The sequence below is a fragment of the Pteronotus mesoamericanus genome, unplaced genomic scaffold (assembly GCF_021234165.1).
Source record: "Pteronotus mesoamericanus isolate MK-2021 breed Mesoamerican mustached bat unplaced genomic scaffold, CSHL_Meso_final contig_101, whole genome shotgun sequence".
In the NCBI taxonomy this organism is placed as follows: Eukaryota; Metazoa; Chordata; class Mammalia; order Chiroptera; family Mormoopidae; genus Pteronotus; species Pteronotus mesoamericanus.
Genome location: NW_026555001.1, coordinates 16,938,632 through 16,963,586, shown reverse-complemented (window position 1 = coordinate 16,963,586; position 24,955 = coordinate 16,938,632). Strand labels below are relative to the sequence as shown.

The following is a 24,955-nucleotide window of genomic DNA, read 5'->3' as shown; positions in this document are numbered from 1 at the left end:
TGCATCTGATATAGACTGCTTATCTCCATTTCATTTAGCTCTTTTTCTAGAGTTTTGATCTGTTCTTTCATTTGGGTCTTATGTCTTTGTCTCCTTGTTGTGGCAGCCTCCCTGTGTTTGTTTCTATGTCTTAGACAGAGCTGTTTTGATCCGTGCCTTGGTAGTGTGGCCTAATGTAGTAGGTGTCCTACAGGGCCCAGTAGCACAGCCTCTCCTATCACTCAAGCTGTGTACTTGAGGTGTGCCCTTTGTGTGAACTGAGTACAACTTCCACTTGTAGTTGAGCCTTGATTGCTATTGGCAGGTCAATGGGAGGGATTTTCTCAGGCCAGTCAGCTGCAAGGACTGGCTGTGACCACTGACCACCACCCTCTCTCCTCTGTGGAGGACCAGCTGTGCAGGGGCAGGGTGGTGGTTCTCTGATGTGGTCTGTAGCTGTCCAGTGGGAGCTCAGACTCTGGGGTTTCCCGGGTGGTGCAGGGCAAGGTCAGCAGCTCCCTGTGCTTTGCCCAGGGCCACACTACCTGAGCTATTAAGCAATCTGGGATGGCTGCCACTTATGCTGGGCTTGGAGATTCCCAGGCAAAGCCAAGTTGTTAATCTAGGCTGGCTGCTGCTAGTGTTGGGCCTGGGACTCATTGAGGCCAACTGTTGCTTGTTTGATAGGATTTAGGAAGTTGTGAAGCATGAGCCAAGACCAGCCATTCATATGCAAAAGCAGCTTGGGCGGGGTAGAGCGTCAGGACCTCCAGGGTGGGGCAATCAGTGTTAGCCAAGTTGATGGGAGTCTCAGAAATAGCACCAGCTTGCCGGCTTTATTAGGAGGAGAGTACAGAAAAGGGACAATGGCCTCTGCTCACCTTTGATGCCAGGTACTGTAATTCCTCCCTGTATGCCACTGGTGCCTTTCAAGCTGCTACCAGGTGCTGGAGCTCAGAGAGAGTGAGTCTGAGGAGGTGAGCCCACATGTGGGTTAAGAGGAACTGCTTGGGGCTGCAGCAGTTTCTTCTACCGACTCCATCCCCACTAGATTTTACAGGCAGAAGTTGTGTGGACTTAACTTTCTGGCACTGGAACCCTGTGCTGGGGGTGCCTGGTATGGGGTTTGGACTCTTCAGTCCTGAGATATCCCTCCTGAATTTTTATTCACCACACATGGATGTGGGACCAGACCGTTCTGCATCCGTGCTCCTCCTGCCAGTCTGGATGGATGTGGTTTCTTTAATTCTGTAGTTGTCAGACTTCTATTCAACTAGATTTCTGATGGTTCTGAGTGACGGGTGTCCTTTATTTTAGTTGTAATTTTGATGTGGTTGTGGGAGGAGGCGAGCCACGTTGGCCTATGCCACCATCTTGACTGGAAGTCCCAAAAATTCTTTAGTGTTTTTCCACTGCCTGCTCCTCAAAGTTCAAACTCTCTTTATTGATGTTACAAGTTTCTGATCAATCCTCTCCCAACTTCTTAGTCTCATCCTCCTCCTAACTCCTGTACTTCAGACTGGATAATCGCTCATCCCCAAAGCTGCCCTATGTCTTCTTAGCTCCATCTGGAAATGGACACCACTTTATCTTCAATCTCTTAAAGTCTACTTACAATACGGTACCTTTCACATAGTTTTCTGCCCTGTTCCTCACCATTGAACTCCTTACCCCTGTCAAACAGAACATAATCTCTAACTCCCCTAGAATATCACGGCATTTTGTACTTTTTAGAGTGCCCTTTCTAGTTTTACAGTTTACAGCACACCCGGCTGCCTCCTCACTCGACTGTAAGCTGCACGGAGGCAGCATCTTGATGCCTCTGTCTTTGTGTCACCCACTGAGCCCAGGAGGTTCAGACATATTTGCTCAGTCAAATGGCTGAATGCACTTTGGAGGAGAACAAAATAGAGGTCAAAGGGGGAAAGAAGTTCAAAACATGGATCTTGAGGGGGATTTGTGTATAAAAAGAGACTTAAGTAAGTGATTTTACTACCTCAAACCTTAGTTTCCTCATCTGTAAACTGAAAAGGCCAAAGAAGATGTCTCAATGGTCCCCTACCACTCTATTGTTCCTGTCTCCCCAGACAGCCTTCTACTCTTAATCTTGGCAGACCTGCTACATCCAAAGTTTAATTAAATAGGATGCTAAAGAAATTGGTATTATTTAATTCTTAATGCAAAGATGGCAAACTTTCTAGCTTGTAGGTTAGAAAAAGTTGTTTAATATCACTCAGGCCTCAGAAAGTTTCTGCGGACCCACTAACTCCCACCAAGAGACCCCAGTGGAAGCAAGACGGGTGGTGAGAGTCAGGCCCCGCTGCTCCGTTGACAGTCATCTCTTTGACACTTGCCTCTGAGGTTGTTGCCTCACAGGCTAAGCAGACTGTCTTTTTACAGTAGGCCCTTTGGGCAAAGCTGTTGAGAGAACGGGTGACAGGGGAGGCTTCCGTACAGGATGGGCAACAAGAACTGGAGGAAGCCAGGGGTGACGACGATGGCTGGGAGCGCTCCCCGAGGTGGGTGCTCCGAGAAAAGGCACACCTGGGCGGCCTGGAGCTTCGGGAGAGGGGATGGCTTTGGTCTTGTCAAAAACGAAGGTTTGAGCTACAGATAGCAAATATTTGACAGCAAAGGAGAGATCAAGGCAATTTTGCAGAAAGGCCTCTTTAAAAGTGATGATTTCAAGGAGCTTCTATTAAGCACACTACCATCTTTATGAGCTGCTGAAAAAAAGCTATTACAGTTTCTGGTCGCATTACTGAGAGTCTAGTGTCTCATGATAGAAAGTAACAGAACACTTGGTGTTTTTCACTAGTTAGACAGTATCTGGAATGTCCTTCAGTTCTCAGCTCCCTGCCTAACTAGAGTTCATTCACAAAAGATGCTGATAGGTCTAGCTGTGGCAGGAATTAAAAATATATATATTTTACCGGGATAGGAACAAATGAACACATATTAGAAAGGCTCTCTTGTAGAAGAACCAACTCAGTCTATGTTGCTTCAAAATCAAGGTGAAATCAGTGGCGAAAGTCAAAGGATGGCAGGCTTCAGAAGGGAGTTGTTCATCTAAAGTTTTTAACTCTGTAAAACAGTAACTTGTGAAGCAGCGAGACCCCATCATTAGAGATCCTCACTCTCCAGCCTCTTACAGTCTGCACCACTCAAAACTGTCCCATGTACGGTATTGTCTCTGCATTCCCACCAACCTACAGCGCTCTTACTTATCCGCCTGCACTCAGCTTCCATTAACAGCACTTCCTGACCCTCATAAGCTGGGTCTGGGTTTTAAGTGCTCCCAAGCATTCTGTCCTTTGTTTAACATGTGTCTTCTCTGACATATTTATGTTCCATGACAGCAGAGGCTATGCATTTCCAGTGTTGACCACAGAAATTGGCATACTGGTATCTGGTGAATGAATAAGGCCATCAATCAAGAATGCCACAGAAAGAAACCTTACAATAGGCAGGGGTCAGGACCACATTAATTCTCAGGCTTCTTCTGACTCGGTTTTACATGATTTGGTGTAATCTAAGATTTGTGTCAGCACTTCTGGGAGTTGGGATGCATGTCAACCTTGTGGTCATCCAGAACCTCCATGCTTTTTCCAACAACAATGCTTGTGAAATTGATTTAGCCCACTGTAGAGGTTCACATTTAAATGGGTATATTTATACTCTTTTTTGGGTATATTCACCAGATGAAAGATTATTCAGCCATTAAAAGTTAGGTTTCCTCCAGGAAGATGGAACAGATGTAATTTTCCCTATTCCTTCTTCTAAGCACAAGTAAAAACCCTGGACATTACAGATATAAAATATACATAAGAAGACTCTGGAAGGTGGAGAGAAAAAGGCAGACAAGCTAGGAACCTCAGGACCTGAGGAACAAGACAGTGGTAGGTTTCCTTAGCTTTCTTTTGCCTCATATATCCATGACTTGAAGTTGAGGAAGTCCGACTTGGAAATGCCAAAGGGTGCGGACAACCAGAAGCCCCCCAAAAGCCTGCTCTCTTTAGACTAAAGAGCAGAGGGCAGCAGCCTCACAAGGTAAGAAACTTCAGACCACAACCATTCTACTTCAGCTAGACACCTCAACAAATTCTGTCTCTCTACCCCCACCACTCGAGCAAAGGCTGAGTGGAAATTTTAGAAAAATAAATTACTGAAAAATACAATAACTGAAGTAAAAAAGCTTAGAGACTGAACTCAACAACAAATGGAAGGGACAGTGGAAAGAATCAGAGAACTAGGAGGCAGCACAATAAAAATTACCCAATCTAAGCAATAGAGAGAAGTAAAACTAACTAATTAACTCATTAGTTAATAGAACAGAGCCTCAGGGACACACTGGACCACAACAAGACCAGGGTTCCCGTGGGAGAGGAGACACAGGGTAGGGCTGAGAAAGTGTTCAAAGAAATAACGGCTGAAAACTTCCCAAGTTTGGCAAGAGACATAAACCTACAGATTCAAGAAGGTCAGAAAACCCCAAACAGAAAAAATACTCCAAGTCATTCATGCCAACATATATGAATTAAACCTCTAACATTAAAGACAAAGGAAAAATCATGAAAGTAGCCAGAGGAAAAAACGATACCCCTCATGAGAAAAAACATTTCAAATGACGGCAGATTTCACATCAGAAATTGGGGAGGCCAGAGGATCTGCAAGTGCTGAAAGAAAAGATGTACCAACCCAGAATCCTGTAACCTGCAAAAATGTTCTTCAGGAATGAAGGGGAAATCAAATAATTCTCAATTAAGGAAAACTAAAAGGATGGCCAAAGAAGTTCTCTAAACAGAAAGGAAGTAACAGAAAGGAACCTTGGAAAATAATGGGATGATAGAATAGAGTAACCAAATACGGGTGAATATAATTGGCTTTCCTTCTCGCTTAAGTTTTCTAAATTATGCTTGACAGTTAAGCAAAAAGTAAACACTGTCTGACGTGGATCTAAATGTATGTAGAGAAAATATTTAAGGCAATTTTATTATAAAAAGGGGAGGATAAAGGAATATAAAAGGAAGAAAAATTATAGTACTACACTCAAACTGTTAAAATGACGACACTAGTAGCCTGTGATAACTTATATCCAGTAAAAGAGCTACATAGCAAAATTTTCTAAAAACATTATAGACAAATCAAAATAGATTTCAAAAAGTGTTTCTGTAACCCACAGGGAGGCAGAAAAAGAAGAAAACAGAAATGAAAAACAGAAAACAAAAAACAAAATGGTAGAGTTAAACCCTAACATGTAACAATTATATTAAATGTAAGTGGTCTCAATACACCAATTAAAAGACGGAAACTGGCATAATAGATTAAAAACACGCTACAACAATGTACTGTCCATATGAGAGTCATTTCAAATACAATGATGTAAGCAGGCCAAAAGTAAAAGGACAGAAAAAGATGTATCATGTAAACATTAATGAAAGTAAAGCAGAAATGTCTATATTAATGTTAGCTAAAGTAGATATTAGAACAAAGAAAACTTCCAGAGACAGAGGGGGACATTATATAATAATAAAATCATATAACAAAGACAACGCAATCCTAAATGTTTTTGTACCAAACAACAGGGTTGCAAAATACGTCAAGCAAAAACTGATAGAAGTGAAAGGAGAAAGAGACAAATCCACAATTATGGTTGAAAACTTAGACACCCCTCTCTCAGCAATTAATAGAACAACTAAACAGAAAATCAGCGAGGACATAAAAAATTTCAACAACATTACTGAACAACAGAATCCAATAAATGCTTATAGAACACTCCATCCAAAACAGCAGAATACTCTCAAGTGGAATGTATACCAAGATAGACCATACACTGGGCCATGAAGAAAAACCCCAAACCTTAAACAAATGTAAAAGAATCAAAATCATATACTGTGCTCTCTGATCACAATGGAATTAAACTAGAAATCAATGACAGAAAGATATCAGAAAAAAATCTCTAAATACTTGGGAACTTAAACACTTCTAAATAATCCATAGTTCGAAGTCTGAAGGAAAAAAAAATATATATTTAAATCCTCACTTGATATGTTTTTATTGATTTTAGAGAGAGAGGAAGAGCGAGAGAGAGAGAGACCCATCGATATGAGAGAGAAACATTAATCAGATGCCCCCACACGTGCCCTGACCAGGGATCAAACCCGCAATCTAGGTATGTGCCCCAACTGGGAATCAAACCCACAACCCTTTGGTGTATGGGACAACATTCCAACCCACTGAGCTACCCGGCCAGGGCGTGAAGGGAAATAAAAGGACATACTGAATGTATGAAATGAAATATGAATGAAAATTAAAATACAATATATCAAAATTTGTGGGACACGGCTAAGCAGTGCTGGGAGGAGAATTTATAGCACTAACTATGTACATTAGAAAAGAAGAAAGTCTCAAATTAATCATCTAAGCTCCCACCTCAGGAACACAGAACACGATAAACCTAAAGCGTGTAAAAGGAAGGAAATAATAAAGATAAGAACTGAAGTGAAAGGCCAGATTACAAAAGAGCAAAAAGGAAGCAAAAGGAAGGAAATAATAAAGATAAGAACTGAAGCGAAAGGCCAGGTTACAAAAGAGCAAAAAGCTTCCTTAGGGAAAATGAAAAACCCAGGGAAGGAAAAACAGGAGAGAATGGTCATGAGATGCGTTTTAAGACTACTTAGGGCTGAACAACAGGTGCAAGTAAACGAGTGGGGCTCTCTCCGGGGACGGAGCTTGCACGGCTGAGGCGCGGACCGGAGAGGTCCCTCCAGGACCCTGCTATGAAAGCAGTCACATTACGTGATCCTTAGGCCCAAGTATGAATGTAAGTATCCTTTCACATTCTGAGCTAAGGTATTAAGTAAAAGGCAACAGTCCTTTGAGGGTTAAAATGTCTTACACCAGCTACATTTACCTGTTTTTACACAGCATTTGATATGGGTTGTTTCGGAAAATTTAGGATCTTTCCCTAAACCACTGACAATACTAGATACAAGTTTTCTCAAAAGGCTTTCTTACCTCATAGAAGAACGGGTGTCCAGCCATATCAAAGATGTTAACTTTGACTTCTCTGTCTCTGACTTGTACCCTGAAATGTTCAAATGGAAAAAGATCCCTAAGAAGGTCATGGTTTCTGCATTCACATTAATATTATTGGTGACTTACACACTTCAAAAGCGTATGTGTATGAAATTTAAAAGAACTTAGCACCTCTTCTTAATTCCAGGTAATCTTCACAGCAGGAGCCAGCAGCTTCTGTGTTTTAACAACGCTGCACCCACTTGGAAAAAGCACCCTCATTTTCCTCAATAATTCACCTCAAGACACTCAGTCTGTACCCCTTACTAACAAACGGTGGCAACTACTATGGTACTAAGAAAAACTGATTTGTGACAAGTAGGAGGGAGATGAAAGGAAAACAAAATATTTTATTTCATTTAGTAAGACATCTTATTTACTACTGGTTATACCTGGTTACCATGCAGAACAGGAACAAAGATTCTATTATTAACAACGTCTGTTTAATTTTCTTGTGATCTCCATTTATTTGTGAGCAATTACAATAGTCAATTTGTTTTCAGAAATTTGAAAATAGAGAAAAGAACCAAAAAGTAAACAATCATTTGTATTAGAATTAACTGCTGTTAACATCATAGCATATATACTGCTAGTCCATTTTAAAAAAATCACTACTGGAAAGTGAATGAATAAAACATTACAAATAATTCAAACTAAAGGAAACTACAAAGATGAAAGCTTAAAACTAAACCCAAATCATATCACCCAGAAAAAAACCTTCATTAATATAGATGAAAATCACTGCAGATCCTTTTTATGCATAGGTAGGACTAAAAACCAAACATTTTAATAAATATGGGATTATACTATTTTAAAATAAAAAGGAATAAAATTTACTTTTTATTGAATTTAACAACAACAACAAAAAAGAAACTGAAGTGAACTGGGAGGAATTATTGAGCTTTAAATATAAATGTGTCCTTACTACAGAAATATTATTTCCTAAAATATTTCTCTAAGGTTAAAGAATAGAGATTATTAACAATAAATTAACAAATCAGAGACTTTAAAAAAAATAACGATTTCAGTTTTAGACACCATTGCTCTGACCCCCTCCTGTGGAATATGAGGACGTCGGCACTTGCTCTCACTGACCCTATCCTCTCTCCCGGTTTATTTCTTATTATTCTTTGTCCAAATATATAGCATCTACTTTCAGTTCTGAAACCCTAATTCCCACAGTTTTATATTACTTGTATAAAATTAATCAACCACCACTGATAATCCTACCATGATTTCTTCACTGCTGAATTCTCTACCATATTTTCATCAAGTTTAAGATGCGTTTTTGTAAAATAAGAATCCATCTTATAAAAGAGTGTGAGAATAGCAAAACAAAACAAAATAATAACAGCATTTGAGAGCATCTAGAGAAGATCTGGTATAATAATTCATATTAGAAAATTTTACTCTAAAGAGACAGCATTTGAGAAAAGATAGAACCGAAATATATGAGAGTCAGGAAGTAACATAAATGTGTTCACACGCTGAAACTCAAAAGAGGTCTATTTGATTTGGAAGCCAGAGAAAATTACCTCAAGAAACATGGCAATTCACTACCTCATGGCTGCGCTTTCCTAAGTTCTGGCCTGAAGACCACCAGCATCATGATTAAGGGAAGGGGGTGTTACAAATGCCCCACCTCTGACCCAGTGAACCTTCATAGGTAGGTATCAGGAATCTGTTTTGACAAACTCTACAAGTAATTCTTAAGCATACTGAAATTCAAGCTTCACCGTATTGAAAACAGGACAGAAGGAAAGGGCATCTATTGCTTTGCGGGACCAAAAGAGCACTTGTACCACCCCTCACCCCTTTATTCCCCCAACTGTGGTTCAAATGGGTTCTGCCATGTTCTTAGTGACCCCACAGCTGAGCTGGGGAAAGGAGTCTGTCCCCACCTGACAACCAAACCTTCCCTGGGAGCTTTAAGCTTGGAACACTAGTTTGGTCCCTCTCTGGAAGTAAAATTTACAGCGTGAGCCTGAGAGCTGCTGGCGGCTGTTCAGAGAAAGCCAAAAGGCAGCGAGAGAGATGCAGTGAAATGACGTGGCTCTGTTCTGTCCTTGGTTCGGCTGTCTCTGAGGCCCAGCTACCTCTGTGTGATAGGATTATGTGGGTTGATTAATGTTCTTTTAAAATACTTTTATTTTGAGTTCGTTTGAGTTGGGTTTCTGTCAATTACATCCTCCTGACTCGCACAGGACAACCATCTTCTCCAAAAAAATGTCAGCCAGAAACAGAATGATCTGCTGAATAAACCGCAGTTCTGTGGCATAATATGGTGGTTCTCATTTCTGGATGAATAAACTAGCTACTTGTATGATTCAAAACAAAACTGCCTTAAATAGGAAATCCTACCACATCACTGGTGAAATACTGTGTGCCCTGAAATGTAGATACACCCCACACCACTTTATCTACCTTTTTGAATGTTGCTCTAATATTCTAATCTTGCAAAATTCCTACTTAGATATACCCATCTTACCTCACAATAAATATTTATTGAGTATCTACTATGTACAAGCGCTGTGCCAGGAACCTGGAGATAATTTACGCAACTGCCCCCTTTTGTGGAGTTTATAATCTAGCAGGAGACATTAAATACATACAAATAATAACACAAGACAATTTATGATAAGTTCTATAAGTAGCAGAGAATTTTAATATTTCTGTCATTCGCAACCAAAGTGAGTCCTGCCTGGTAAAGGAGGCATTCAGAAGGCCTAAGGGGAACATTTTACCCCAGAGGGACAGACAGGTGGGGAGCTGAGGGGAAAGGCCATTTCAGGTGGACAGAGTGAACAATGGCACTGAGACAGGAAAGCATGACAGCCGTTCAGCGTGGATGGAGAATAAAGCGTGAAAGGAACGTAAGAGGAGAGAAGGCGGGGCAGGTTGGGACCAGGAGAGTGGGTGCCTGAGATTCCACCCTCAGGGGGTGCGCTGTCTCCCTCAGCTCTGCCCTTTGGCAGTGTTAGCTCCTATAGTGTAATACTATCTCCCCAAGCTCAACCTCTCTTGATTCATCTTCAAATAACTCCCTAATTACACCCAATTTCACCCTTCCTGGATCATTTTTTTCTCAAGTCCAATAGGCTATAAAGACCACAAGTCAATAAAGTTCTCTGATAGAACATTTTCCACATAACATTTAGACTTTTTAGAGAGAATATTTCAAAATGCTCTAAAAACATACCTGCTAATAGGACCTCCTTCTATAGAAACAAGTTTCCTGAAAAGTGTATTTGCCAGTTAGGGTCTGTGTTGACACGCTCAACACTGCACATCCTATACCTAACACAAGACCCGGTGACTAGGATGTGCTCCATGAAGAACTGATAGTGATGAACGATAAGATCTCTACTTAACTGTAAAGGTTTCATTCCTATTCTTTCCCAATTTATCTTCAGAATCTCTATTTAAAGACAGATCATTTTAGAAGGGTTCTGAATTTCTATGTACTTTACAAGCCCAAAGAAAAGATATACTCACTTTGTGACTCCATAGTCAATTCCAATTGTTGCAAGGTATTTAGAGACAAATCTTTTCTCACAGTATCGCTTTATAATACAGCTCTAAAAAGGTGAAAATACATGCTTTTAGTAAATATTTTCTGAGAACATATGCAAAATAAAGACATTTCTTCATTATGGTTTCTTTATTCATCACTATGAGAAAGCATTTTTAAACCCCAAAAGTATAAAATAACTGAAACAAATGCCAAAAGTGAAGATTTTAAAGAAAAATTATTTAAATTCTTCCCTTAATGTCAACCATGGGTACACTCTTAGTTTAGTTCTCAATCCTTGTGTTCTTTTCTTTGAAGGCCTCTTCTATTGGACTTTCAGCAATATAACCAAAATAGCGAAGCCTAGCCTTGACCTCCCTCCCAAGACCCAATGCCCATCTCCAAATATCTGCCGGACTACTTTCTACTTAGATGTCCTGCTGTTCCCTCAAATTCAACAAGCCCAAAAATAAACTAATCTCACAGTCAATACATAAAACAGCTCATCCTGCTGACATCCTAGTTCTGTTAATAATACTACCATTTTCCCAGTCACAGAGGATCAAAATATTAATGTCATGTTTAATTCTGAGCCTCTCTAAATCTTCTTCCAAATGTTTCTTCCACCTTTCTCTCTGTCCCGGCTGTCATTGATGCTGCTTTGGTTTAGGTCATCATTCGCTCCTGGACAACTGTAGGAACTTCTTTATCGGTCTCTTTCTGCCTTCTTTTCCTCCCAACTTCAGCCACTAATGCATACCACTAACATTATTTCAACTCAGAAATCTTCAGTGACATCTCACTGCCAAGAGTTCAAAGTCCATGTTCCTTTGTCTGTTACTCAAGGTCTTCCAATAACCTGGCCCTAATCTGTCTTCTCTGTCTAAACTCTTCTATACAAACTCTCCATCCATTTCTGCAAAATTCCCAGGACATGACTTTCAGAATAAGCTTTCTCTCATCTTTTCAAATCTTAGTCATCCCTTAAGGCTCAGCTCAAACTCTGAGTACTCAGGTTATAGGAGATCTTGTCTGCATCTGAATTCCTCTAGCTCTTGACATATACACTATTACACACACACACACACACACACACACACACACAATGCATTTGCCATTAGTCACACACTGCCTTGTATTGTTGATTACCTGTTCACATGTGTATATTTGCCTCATTTCTAAAGCTAGACAGTAAACTATGTGAGGGCAACACCAGTGTTTTTCTTCTTTATATCTTTTGCAGAATTAGCTCTGTGCCAATGATAAAAAAATTAAAAAGCCTTATATATTAATAATAATCCTTAGCACTTACGAAACCTATAATTTCCTTGGAGTGCTGGTAATAGAGTTTATTGTGCTTAAATCCTTTCCTGATGAACCACAATCTGAATTAAATAGGACAGTTACTATAAAAAGGACTTAGTAAGCTCATTGTGAACGGAAGGAAAAACTTGTTTGAAGTGACTACACTTTTTAAAAACACATTATAGCTTGAAAGTACTTCACAAATGTTTTCTCTCACAATATACTAAAAAATAAATACAGTCTTTCTCTAAATTATTCATGAGATTGAGGGGCCTAGAAGTCCTTTAACTCTAGTATGATATTTCAACACTAGTCCAAAGTGTTTAAAGAGACACACATTTAAACACTAGTGTTAATAACAACTCCCTATAACACGAAGGGACAGGGGTCCTGGTCCTTAGGCTCTGAGGAGCTAAGTTAAATAACATAAAATAGATTTTTTTTGCTTTCGATAGTTTTCTTAAATAGATTTTAAGGCACTCCTCTTTTTTTAATGAAATTCCAGTTAAAATCTTAACAGGTTTGAGTCTTTAAAAAAAATATAATTATCCTAAAATTCATATGAAGGAACAACTGAGAAGAACTAATCAAAGTATGAAAAATAAGAGGGATTTGCCTTGACAGATATTAAAATATACACTGAAACCAATTCAGACAGTATTACATTGGCATAAGAGTAGACAAATAAGTCAGTGGAACAAAACGGAGAGCCCAGAAATAGATCTCATTATGTAAGGAAATTTAAAAAGTGATGAAGGGCACATTCAAAATCAATGGGACAGAATGATTTATCTGGTTAAATGCTACTGGCACAATTGATTATCCATCTGGAAAAAAATTAAGTTGGGTGCTTAACTTCCCTATATACAAAAATAAATTACAGATGAATTTATGATTTAAGTATCTAAAAATAAAACAACACAAGTTTCAGGAGAAAATGTGCAACATATGTACAGCCTTAGCAAAACTTTTTCAATCAAGAAAGGAAACCCAGAAACCATAAAAGAAAATATAGACATAATTGAGTACATATAAATAATAAACAATAAAAACAATTGTATGGTAAAATATCTATAAGAATATTAAAAGGTAAATAACATACTTGGTCAAACATTTGTAACTAATATGACTGGTAAAAAGTTAATGTCCCTAAGTCTCCAAACTAGAAAACTTGAGTACAGGGAGTGTAAAATCGGGCAATACACAGAGGAGGAAATCCAAATATCCAATAAGCATATGAAAAGATGTTCCACTTCATCTGTAGGCAGTGAAATGCAAATTAAAGTAACAATAAAGTTACTTCTCATTAATTAAAAGAATGACAACACCTGTTTAGGCAGGGATTTGGGGGGAAAGGGTACCTGCCTACTAGTGATAGAAATACACCTTTCTGAAGAACAATTGGCATAACTACTAAAATTTAGAAATGTGTTCTTCAATTCAGCAATTCTACCCCGGGAATCTAGTCCATAGAAATCAGAATACCAGTATTTAAGGATATATATACAGGCATACGTTGGAGATAGAGCAGGTTTGATTCCAGACCACAGCAATAAAGCAAATGTGGCATTAAAGCGAGTGACACACATTTTTTGGTTTCCCAGTGCATGTAAAAGTTATGTTTACACTATACTGTAGTCTATTAAGTGTGATCAATAGCATTATGTCTATAAAACAATGTACAATATTTAATTTAAAAATACTCCACTGCTAAAAAATGCTGAACATTATCTGAGCCTCCAGCAAGTCACAATATTTTTGCACGTGGCCTATCTTCCAAGGTATAAAAAACAACAATATCTGTGAGGCCCTATAAATCAAGGTCTGCCTATATTTATACACACAGACCCACAACAGTATTTATTGCAAAACTGTGGTAGGGAAAAAGCTGGAAATAAAGTGAATTCTCATCAATAGAGGGACTGCTTGTATATTATGGACTATTATGCAACCATGAAGAAGAGTGAGTTATTTGTCAGGTAACTTGGAAGAATTGCCATAATCTATCATTACGAGAGAAAAGCAAACTCCAGAGAAGTATATATTACAATAGTGTATGGTGGGGGTACTTCTGACTGCAAGTAAGAGAAACCAAATTCAACAGGAAGGTATTTATTTACTACAAATGGAAATCTAGAATTAGGGCAAGCTTCAGAGCTGGTTGATATAAAGATTCAGTGGTAAGTATATTAGACAAGTTCAGATCCTAGAGGACCCCGAGAACTGGGGTGGGGCTCTGGGAGCAGGTTGACTGCCAATGCTGCACGTTGAGTTGGATATAAACAAACCACACAGAGAAACCTCAGGATTCTCCCAGAGGGCATATTGAGCCCTTTGGAATCTTTTTCTTGTTGCATCTCCAGAACCTCCAAAATGCAATGCTAAATAATAAAGGAAAATAGCAAGTATCCTTTTTTTTGTACCTGTATTTCATGGAAATGGCCTTAGCATTTTACCATTTGGTATGTTTGCTTTGATTGATCACAAATATTGTTTTATCATAAAGCGTTTATTAGAATTGACTTGATTATATCAAATGTTTTTACAGTACATACTATAAATATTTCCTCCAGTAATCTGTTGATATAACAAATTATGTTGATTGACATCTTGATATTGAACCATATTTGCATTCATATAATAAACCCTATTTTTTAATAGTGAATTACTTTTATATATCGCTGAATTCTATTTGTTGGTATTTAGAAATTATGCATCTCTATGTATATGTGAAATTGGTATATGCTTTTCTTTTTTGACACTTATTGAGTTTTGCTATTTAGGTTACCATGATTTTATATAGTAAATTGGAATCCTGTTCATATTTTTCTTTGCCTTGGAATAACTTAAGAAACTGAAATCATGTGTTATTTAAAGCTTAAATGATGCTTCTTAATGAAGCCACCTGATCCTGATACCTTTTTAAATGGTAAATCTCTAAATTTATTTTGTAATTTCTCCTGGGGTAACTGGTCAGTTGGGTTTTCTACTTCTTTTTTAGTCAATTTTGGTAATTTATATTTTTCTAGGAAATCCTCCATTTTCTCTACATTTTTAAATGCATTCTCACAGAATTGCACGTAGTATTCTCTAATCATTCTTTTAATCTCTTCCAGAAAGTGACTGTCTCCTTTTCAGTACAAATCTTATAGTTTTTTCCTTTCTCTATTTTTTTAAAACAGATTTTTAGGCACTTTTTCATTAATCTTTCCAGAAAATTCTCTTTTAGTTTATTTTGTGTCCTTTTTCTAATATAGTAAGTTCCTCTAGTTTTTTAAATTGAGATATACCATACCATAAAATTCACACTTTAAAAGTGTATACTTCATGGTTTTTAGTATACTCACAAAGTTGTGTAACCATTAAATTCCTTTAGTTTTTATCTCTCTTCTTTAGAAATGAATAAAATAATGCATTTTCCTTTGACTACAGCTTTAATTTTGTCCTGAAGGTTTTTATATAGATTCTATCCTTTTAATTGCTTTATAGTTATTTTTGTCATTTGCTTTGATTTGCCTTTTGATCCAAGGATTATTTACAAGAGCATTCCTTAATTTTTAACTTAAAACTGTTTATCTGTATATCTTTCTATATTTTCCAAATTCTTTGAAGTGAGTTTGTGCTACTAACTTAATAAAAAAAAATTTTAAGTAACATTTAAATCTTTTATTCACATAAAATTTATTTTTGAGAGAGAAATGCAATAGGAATCTACTCTACTTCCAAACAGTAGGTACTTGTTCCAGTAGTACTGATTATCCCATGATTTAATTACAACTTTTGTAAACTGAATTTCCTTATACATTTGGGTTTATTTCTGGACACTATTCTATTCCAGTGATGTCCCTATATTTTCTTTCCAGTATCAATAGGAAAATCGTGGTAACTTTAAAATGTGTTTTAATATCTGGTAGTGTTATCCTCTCATATCTTTTTTCACAGTTTTCTTGGCTATTCCCATGTTTAATTTTTCATAAGGACTTTTAGTACCTTTTATGTTGTGAAGAAAAACCGTATTGGTAATTTAACTGGAACTCAATTATATTTGTGTATTTTTTTTTAAAGATCTGACATCTCTACGATATTGAGTGGTCCTAATTAAGGAGAAATATCTTTCCATTAGCCTAAGTAATTTTATGTCTCTCATAGAGTCTGAAATTTTTCTTCATATAGGTCCTACCTATTTCTCCTCAATTTTAAACCTAGGCACTTTATTTTGGTTTTCACTGTAAATTAGTTTTTCAATTATATATTCCAAACAATTATAATTTTGTATAGTAAAGCTATTAATTTTTGTATATTAGTTTTTCATTGCTAAATTTTATTATTGTTTCTAATAGCTTTTCAGTTAATTCTCTTTGGGTTTCTACATAAACAATCATATCATTAGCAAATAATGATAATGTTGCCTTCTTTGCAGTGCTTCATATTTTATTTGTCTGTTATCTAATTGTACTGGCTAATAAATCTAGAACAATGTTAAATGAATGTAGTGACGTGGCATTTGGGGTTATTTCTAATGTTGCACCATTAAGCATAGTAAAATTATAAAAGTGATGCATGCTCACTTTGCTAGTTTAGTATATAACCTTCTAGAGGCATTTTATTCTTTTCTTTCCAATGCCTGGCACATAGCTGATGCTCAGTAAACGTTGCCTTTCAGTGAATGCTATGTTAGTATGTGTGTGTGTGTGTGTGTGTGTGTGTGTGTATTTATATACCATTTATTTACCATTTATATATATATTTACCATAAATATTATATATTTATTTACCATTTATATGTGGTAAACATAAATGGTAAAAGGCTGCTAAATAGAAAGAAAAGACACTAATAAACATTTAATGAGCATTAACCAGATGCAAGGCACAGGCGGAAACACTCTCATTGACAGCTCTTTCAGCAGGGAGAGCCTATTCCCAGCTGATTTTGACAGCATGCAAATCAGGGAAAGAGCTCGGCTGTGAGAGTGTGAAGACGCAGGTTCTAATCTGTCTCTGTCACTAATTTTATGACCTTGAGACGTTCTTAACCGACAGCTTCCACTCGCCCAGGAGAGACAATGTGGGCGAAGAGGAAGCAGTCTTAGAAATCATTTAGGTAAAGACCTCCGGTCACCTCTCGCCTTCGAATCCCCCTCACCCCACATACAATGCGAGAGCTTGTAGGGGATACCCAGTAGGCTGAGGAAAAGGAAAAGGCAGTGGAACTAAGGCATCTTTGAGGGGACGGACGTGGTGACACTGCCAAAATAAAAACAAAACAAACACGCACAACAACATAACACAGGCTCCTTGACATCCACTGCACCTCCCTGGGAAACATCTCAGTATCAGTTACACTATTTACGACTAAAATGCTGGATTCTGGGCTCCAGGACTGCAGAGAAACATCTTACAAATCCTCAACCCCCACAAGCACACACGAGGGAAGTTTCCTTCGGCTCCAAGCACTGCTTGGGGCAACTAAACTTTTATTCGCCACCTCTAAGTCCTGGATGGGTCACCTAGAACGCAGATACGGTATCTAAGCAGATGGTCTGACGTTAGAATCTAGGCCTCCTTGGATTAAGGGTCATGGGAGACACCCTTTTAGAGAGAGTGACGTCAGTGGAAGATGTGACAACTCAAAGGTCAAGAAGGCCAGGAGAGTTTTCCTCGAGGAGCCCCATCTCCCAGGGGTAGACCAGGGCCTTCTCAGGGGCGGGGAGGAGGCTGGGCCCCAGGCTGTTGAGTGGCCGCCCTCGCAGCCAATCGGCACGTCGTTCCACTGTGCTGAGGTCCCGCCCCTACAAGCAGATACTCACTTTTCCCACTTCAGCGTTGCCCATGGAGATGACTTTGATGCGCAGGGACTTGCCAGGCTCCTTCCGCTTCGGCATGTTGGCCTCCATTGCCCTCGCTCTCTCGGGGCCACACGCCTCAGCTTCTCCTTGTTCACCACGCCGGCCCGTCCCTCAAGCCTCCTCATCCAATGGCGGAATCGCTGCTATCGTCACCGCCTGGACTCTGCGGCTCGCCATCCCCGCCACTGCACGGGAGCCGGCACCGGCGGTTGGGAGAGCAGGGCTGCGGGGGGGTGGGGGGAGGAGGTTGGGGGGGCGAAGAGTCTCGCGATGCTAGAAAGGGGAGGCGTGACGTCATCGCCAGGCCCTGGAGTTGAGGTTGTGATTACCTGAATTTGGGATCTGGAGACCGTGTCCCTGGGCAGGAAGGCAGCGGGCAGAGGTGGCTGAGTTTAGCCTTCACAGAGTTTGCGGCTTTGTGCCCATGGGCGCCAGGACATAGGCGTTTGTTACGTTCCCTGTTAAGTGGTGGAAATTTATGGGCTGTTTAGGGCAGATCCTCCTCCTGGGATCCCCTGGAATTATGGATTAACTAGTTCGAGGATCAGCAAGCTGAAAATTTGAAGTAGACCATGGTCCGTTTGCGGAGTTTTCCAAGTTCTTCAGTCCACCCTGGCCTGTCCACTCACTCCTCACCGTCCAATATTGTTTCCCCTGTTCTCACTCCCAAAGAGACAGAGTCAGGAGCCACAGAGATGGGGAAGTTGGGTCCCTGGTCCTGGTTCCACGACCCTAGAATAGAGGTTGGGAGAAAAAGGTGCCTGCCCCAATCCAATGCCAATGTTGAAGGTGGGCACAGGTAACAAGATTCTTGGTGATCATGGACAAAGAATTGAACCGAACACAGAAGTTATAGCAGCAAGAGCGCAGATGTATTAAGTGATAGTACATTCCACAGAACGTGGGAGAAGGCCAACTCCAAGCAGAGACTGACCTCAGGGGCTGGAGAGATTCTATTAATATAGGGTGGATATTTCTTGGCTAGTTTTGGCGGGTATTTGTTGCGTAGGTACAAGTAGTTATATTACTTTAAAGCTACTGTGCATGTAGTCTCCCATAGTTTTCCTTGATTGGCCACCAGGGAAGAGGGGTCCCCAATGTTAATTTATTATAATGCTATTATAATGAAACAGGGGTTAGGTAGCATCTTCTTATCAGGTGTATCCATGATTCACCATGATTCAGCACTTCTTCAGAAAACAGGAACTGGTTTTAGAACAGGATCTCTGCCCTCCATCAGATGGCCTTTATCTTAGCCGCGGGTCACCTCCAGAGTTTCCTCCCTCCTAACTCTCTCCTGCTTCACCAATAGGAGTCCCAATTCTGGGGTACAAAGTAGTCTTTATTCAGGTGGACAATTCACAGACTGGGAAAACACAGCCACCCAAGAAAACCAAAGATGCACTCCCTCCAGACAATGGAGGAAGGGAGGCCCTCTTATATATAGGGAAACTGGCTACCTGGCCCCTGATTGGTCTATTTTTATGCAAATAAGTGATCCAAATTTTCACAGTTTAACGAGCCCAAAGAGCACTGTCCCTATTTTTCAGAATCATGCATTCTGCTTGGTTGTTATGCAGCTGCTCTGATTGGTCAGTAAAGATACAAATGACTATGTAGTTGTTCCAGGCTGACTGAAAGGGCAGATCTCAGCTTATTGGTCAAAATAGAATTCCAAGAACTCCTTTATAATATGGTTTTTGGGCAGAAAAACAGTGCAGGAGGCTTGGCAGCTACATCTGTGAGTTTCCCCTGATAGAGAGAGAGAGACAGGCCACTGTAAACAATGGCTGCTAGACTCTGGACTATGAATTTGGACCCAGTTAACCACAAGGAGTCCTCAGGTTCAACAGGCCTTAGGGCAAGATCTCAATCCCATTCCTGTGATTAAAAAAAAAAAAGTTGTCCATTTAGAGTCAAGACAAGTTCAAGCTTAGTCCTTACTTTTTTATTATGTGGTTCTAATCCCTAGGAGAGACGCTCAGACTAGACATTTTTAAACTCTTCCAGCTCTATCAAGGTGTGCGTGCGTGTGTGAGTGTAGCTGTGCGTGCCTTCCTTCTTTTTCCTTCTCTCCCTGACAAACTTAGCCCCAACTTTTGTTCTCACCTCTCCTTCAGTTGACAATAAGGCAGTCAAATAATAATGAATTATAATATAACCACTTTTATGTTCTCTCATTCCAAGAGATAAGAAAAGCATCTGCTTGATAAAATCATTCTGAAAGGGACTGTAATTTTTTTAGTCAATATATTCAGTTACAGAAGATAAATAGAACTTAACAAATGATTATTTAGTGCTCTGAGAAAGAATGGCTGCCAATTTCCCAGTAACTTATAAGGGCAAAGGTAGTATTCCTTGTGTTCCCACATAGCTTTAAGCACCTTAAATGCATTGCAGGAAGACAGTAAATAAAGGCTCAAAATTTCAAAATAGTTATTTTAAGTTTGATTTTCAAATATTCCAATTTAAATTTTTAGTTTTAAAATATTATATGCTTTTAAAGAAAAATACCTATTCTGGCTTGGTTTCATAATCAACAAGTAATACAACATTTCAGTAAAGCTTCTAAAATTCTTTACAACGATGAAATATAAGTCATGGCTAGAGTTTTGATAGTTTTAAGCTTAGAGAAATTGGATTTAAACTGGTTCTCCAGATGCTGATCTCTCAGTGTGATTTAATACAATCAAGAAGCATGTATTTCTTTGACAGTTTACCTTTGACCCTATATATAGAACTGGTACTGTGGTAGAATAATTGCAAAATGCCAAGTCTTTAGCTATAAAGACTGGTTGGGTATGATACTTTTGAGCAAAAGAGCAATAAAACCTACCAAAATTTAAAATTTTTTACCATTTTTTCATATTGATGTTTTCAAGACTTGAATATGAATAGCCATGTTTTCTACTGGAGGTGTTAAATTAGTTTGGAGTTCAAAAAGCAAGAAAGTGGCTTTCTTTTCCAGTCTTGAGTGTAGAAAGAAGAAAGAGAAACGTGAATTCGCTGTGCATAGTGTGGAGCTGGGAGAGGTAAGGGGGTTGGCGCCTGAGTGCTGCAGTTGGCTCTGCTACCCAACCCCCCCCCCCCAGTGCTGCAGTTGGCTGTGCTACCCTCTGTGCTGCTGTGTCGCAGAGGGTGCTGCTGAGAGGGGCTGCCAGAGATGATGCCCGCGAAGCACTTGGTAACCCCCAATAACCAGTAGTCGTATGCATTCACTTACTTGTGTGTGTGTTATTTTTTAATTTATGTATGGAGAAAGATTCATATTTTAAACCTGTATTTTAAAAGTAAGTTAGGAAATACTGGACATGCTTAAAGGTATAAAGAATAACATAATGAATGCCTGTGTATCTACCACGTTGCATAAGAAATAAAACATCACGGATACTGTGTGTACTCTTCCCCAATACGTCCCTACTCCCTCTCTAGAAAAGATTGTAACTGACTGAATTGGTGCTTTTCACTTCCAGGCATTTGAAAATTGTTTCACTACACATGTGTATACACCTTAAAATGTAGTGTTGTGTTGTATTTTTAAGAAATTGATTTTGAAATAATTTCACTCAGAAAAGTTTTAAGAATAGGAGAAAGTCTTATATACCAATCATCCAGATTCATCAATTAACATTTTGTCTTGTTTACTATATCAGTTGTTCTATTTATCTGTTAATCTGTCTGCATTTTTTTCTGAATCGTTTGAGAGTGATTAGTAGTTATGTTTCTTTATCCATAAATACTTCAACATATATTTCCTAAGACAAGAACTTTCTCTTACATAGCAACTGTGTATGTATCAAAATCAGGAAATGGGACACAGATACAGCTCTATTATCTAACCCTGTGGTTCTCGTACTGCGTGCTGAGGTGCCCCGCAGCCCCCCATGAATTCAGTTCACCCGAGGATATCTTACATTCTAAATTAATCCTCAAGGCAAATAAAAAAACCCCCAACACTATGCAAATCTACTTGCTCGAGATTGTTTACAATTTCTACAGTAGATGGCGCCATATTCCTTATATTTGTCGTGTATTTGGGAAGCTGGGTTTTTTTTCCGTTACTGTGGAAAAAACCAAGCACAGTGCAGAAATCAGTGTGGAACAGGAAATCGGGGTGGTCTCATCCAACTTGATTCCGAGGTTTGAGAAGTTGTGCGGTGCCCAACACGTGCACAAATCCCATTGGTAAGTAATTATGGTTAAGAATGATATAAAAAATATTTTCATTCAATTTACATGTATTATTTTTTCAAGTAGTAATTAAATTGTTAGGGCATAAATACTTAATAAGTTGTTTGAATCTAGATATTTCTTTTGGCCAAGGAAGACTGAAAAAATTATTGAGACACTGAAGGTGTCTTGAAACAAGAATATTTGGGAAACTTTGATCTAACCCACAGTTCATTTTCAAATTTCACCATTGGTCCCAAAATATCCTTTATAACTATATTCCCTGCCCTCTGGTCTGGAGTCTAATTCAGTATCATTTAGTTGTCATATACGTTTAGTATTTTATCTGGTATGGTCCCTCAGCTTTTCTTTATCGTCCAAAATGACAGGTATTTTTATAATATTCCTCATTTGGTGTTTGGTGTATTCTTGTGATTAAATTCAGTTATGTTTGGCTGGAATATCACAGAAAAGACATAATGTCCTTTTAAGGACATCAATATCTGAAGGTTGGTGATTCAATTTGTTCCGCTTACTAATGATGTTAATTTTATTTAGTTGGTTAAGGTATAAGGCAGTGTTCACTAAAGTGAGTTTTTCCCTTTCTAATAATTATTTTGTGAGGGAATATTTTGAAGTTATGTAGATACCCTTTCTTCATTGAACTTTCACCTACAAATTTTTATACTCTAATGATGATTCACAACTGAAGATATTATTGCCATGACAGATGCAAAATTATGATTTTCTAACTTCATTATTCCTCCTACAGTTATTACTTGATATTTTACCTTGAAGGAGAGCTTTCCTTTCTCCTTCATTAATTTATTAATATATATCAGTTTGGACTCATGTACTTATATTACTTCATGAATATTGCTTTATTACTATTACTTCTTTGATACACAAGCTGACTCATTATGTCTTTTTAATGTGTCCCCACCATTTTTTATCATTTTCTTGCTTTCTGGCAGAACTACATGCCCTAGTTCCTAAGTCCTTTTGGTGGAGAATGGTGTTTAGAAACCAGCATCTGGGTGTTAGGTGTGCTCATTGACGCTAGGGTGTCTTTGCTTCTGGACCTTTTTAGTTGACTGAGCCAAAAAAAATTTCCATACATACATGCATCTAAATCCATATATTAAAACATAGTTCATACTGATATCCCCAATTTATTTTAGCACAACAGGACTCGAGCTAGTCTTCTCCCTTTCCATATTTGTGACTCCCTTTTTCACTGGTGAGAAACGTGGCTCTCATCATCCTCAATATATTTACTTATTTGATCAATTTTACGATATACAGGAAGTAGTTTAAGGATTGCTAATCCATACCATTTCAAAAAACAGTAACACTTTGAATTAGAATTCACTATTTGTTTATGGTTATTTTTGCCTTAACCTGACAAATAAAGTTTGATATATAGTGTCAGGCAGTTTGGATTTTGTGTTTAAAGGTTAATTGGGTTAACCGCCCCCCCCCACGCCCCTCAGCATGGTTATGGTTTTCATTTGAAATATAGTTAAGTTCATTTATTCCAGTTTATACTTAATGTGGTTTTTCCTCTGTTTCTGTTAACATCATTTTGTTAATTTTTGAATGTGTAAAATGTTAATGTCGTTCCCAAAGTCAAAATGATACATACTTTCATACTCAGAAAAGTGTCACTTTCCCCTGGTGCCAGTCCTCTTCACCTCTTCCCACCTACCTGCTGTGGGCAACCGATCACCCTGGTTTATTCCTTCTTTTGTTTCTGTTTAGAAAAACTTAGCAGTTACATGTATATTTTCTTGTTTCTCCTTCTTTCTTACACAAAAGATAACTAACTATGTACGTGTGTGCCTTTGAACTTTGCTTTTTTCACTTAATAATACATCCTGGAAAGCGCTCCCACTAGGTCACAACCACGTAGTGCCCACTGTGCAGGCGTGCCATGGTCTTTTTCAATCAATATATTTGGCATTCATGTATTTTCGTATTGTTGTGGGTGTGTCTTCAGGGTAAATTTCTTAAAAAGTGGGATTAGTCAAAGGTAAATATATACATAGTTTTGTTGTATATTTTCAAATTTTGTAAGAACATTTTGAGAATTTCTGTATCAGGGTCTTAAGGGGTAATGGAATTAGGTAAAATTCATAAGTAATATAAACTAAGTACTTCGTGCTACCTTTCCCTAGCTTAAATATTAATGTTATGCTTGCTTTGTAAAAAACATTTGGAAGTTTTATTTCCTAGTCTGTGCTCTGGAATAATTTATGTGACAAAATTCATACCTGTGCAACAGCAGGGACAGCGAGGTAGTCTGCACTTCACACAATCAGTTTCCAGCTTGTGTGCAACCTTGTTTCATCTACACTCCCCGTGCAGGTTATTTTGAACCAAAGATCTACAACAGTGCTTATTTATGTATCTTTAGACGATAAAGCCCTTAATTGCAAACATACCCACGATACAGCAGGCACACTTTTATAGGCCAAATTCCCTACAGACCAGCTCTCCCGCTGATAGCTATAAACTGAAAAAAACAAAACAAAACACAAAAAACCCCAAAACAACTGCCTGGGGATTCTGAAGAGTAATAAAAAATCAGGGAGATGACAAAATAGAGTAAAAAACTTGGATAAGCTACTGGCATGAGATGAGTTTCTCCCGAGCAATACAAGGACCTTAGAACACGCTGGCTGACTGGCCCTTCCCATCCTGCAAGTTAGAGCGCAGGATTTTAGTTCTGAGCCTGCACTGCCTCCTATCGGAGGCTGTGACTACAATCCCAGCACAAAGACACCAACGGACTCCTCCTCCTACCATCCCCAGAGCTGCGTGGCGTTTGGTGTTTGCTACAAATGCCTGCACACTGTCTCCCCATCCTTTATGATAGGTTTTAATTGCAGTAAAATTAAAATATATAAAACAGTTTACCATTTTAACACTTTAAGTGTACAGTTCAGTGGCATTAAGTACGTTCATATTGTATAACCATCATCACAATTCATCTCTAGAACTTTTAATCTTCCCAAACTGAAACTCTGTATCCTTTAAACACTAACTCCCCATTCTCCTCCCTCAG

At 38.6% G+C, this 24,955-nt stretch overlaps 1 protein-coding gene across 1 annotated transcript in view; it reads right to left on the bottom strand.

Annotated features, from left to right (window-relative positions):
* The window catches only part of DNAJC27 (DnaJ heat shock protein family (Hsp40) member C27), a 28,803-nt gene extending 10,884 nt beyond the window's left edge, over nucleotides 1-17,919 (bottom strand). Inside the window, exons 1-3 of the mRNA XM_054566363.1 lie at nucleotides 17,680-17,919; nucleotides 10,552-10,634; nucleotides 6,997-7,066 (exon numbers count right to left, since the gene is read on the bottom strand). Of these exons, the coding sequence (XP_054422338.1) occupies nucleotides 6,997-7,066; nucleotides 10,552-10,634; nucleotides 17,680-17,766 (240 nt within the window). The 5' untranslated portion in view covers nucleotides 17,767-17,919. The remainder of the gene's footprint in view (nucleotides 1-6,996; nucleotides 7,067-10,551; nucleotides 10,635-17,679) is intronic.
* Nucleotides 17,920-24,955: the final 7,036 nt, after the last annotated feature.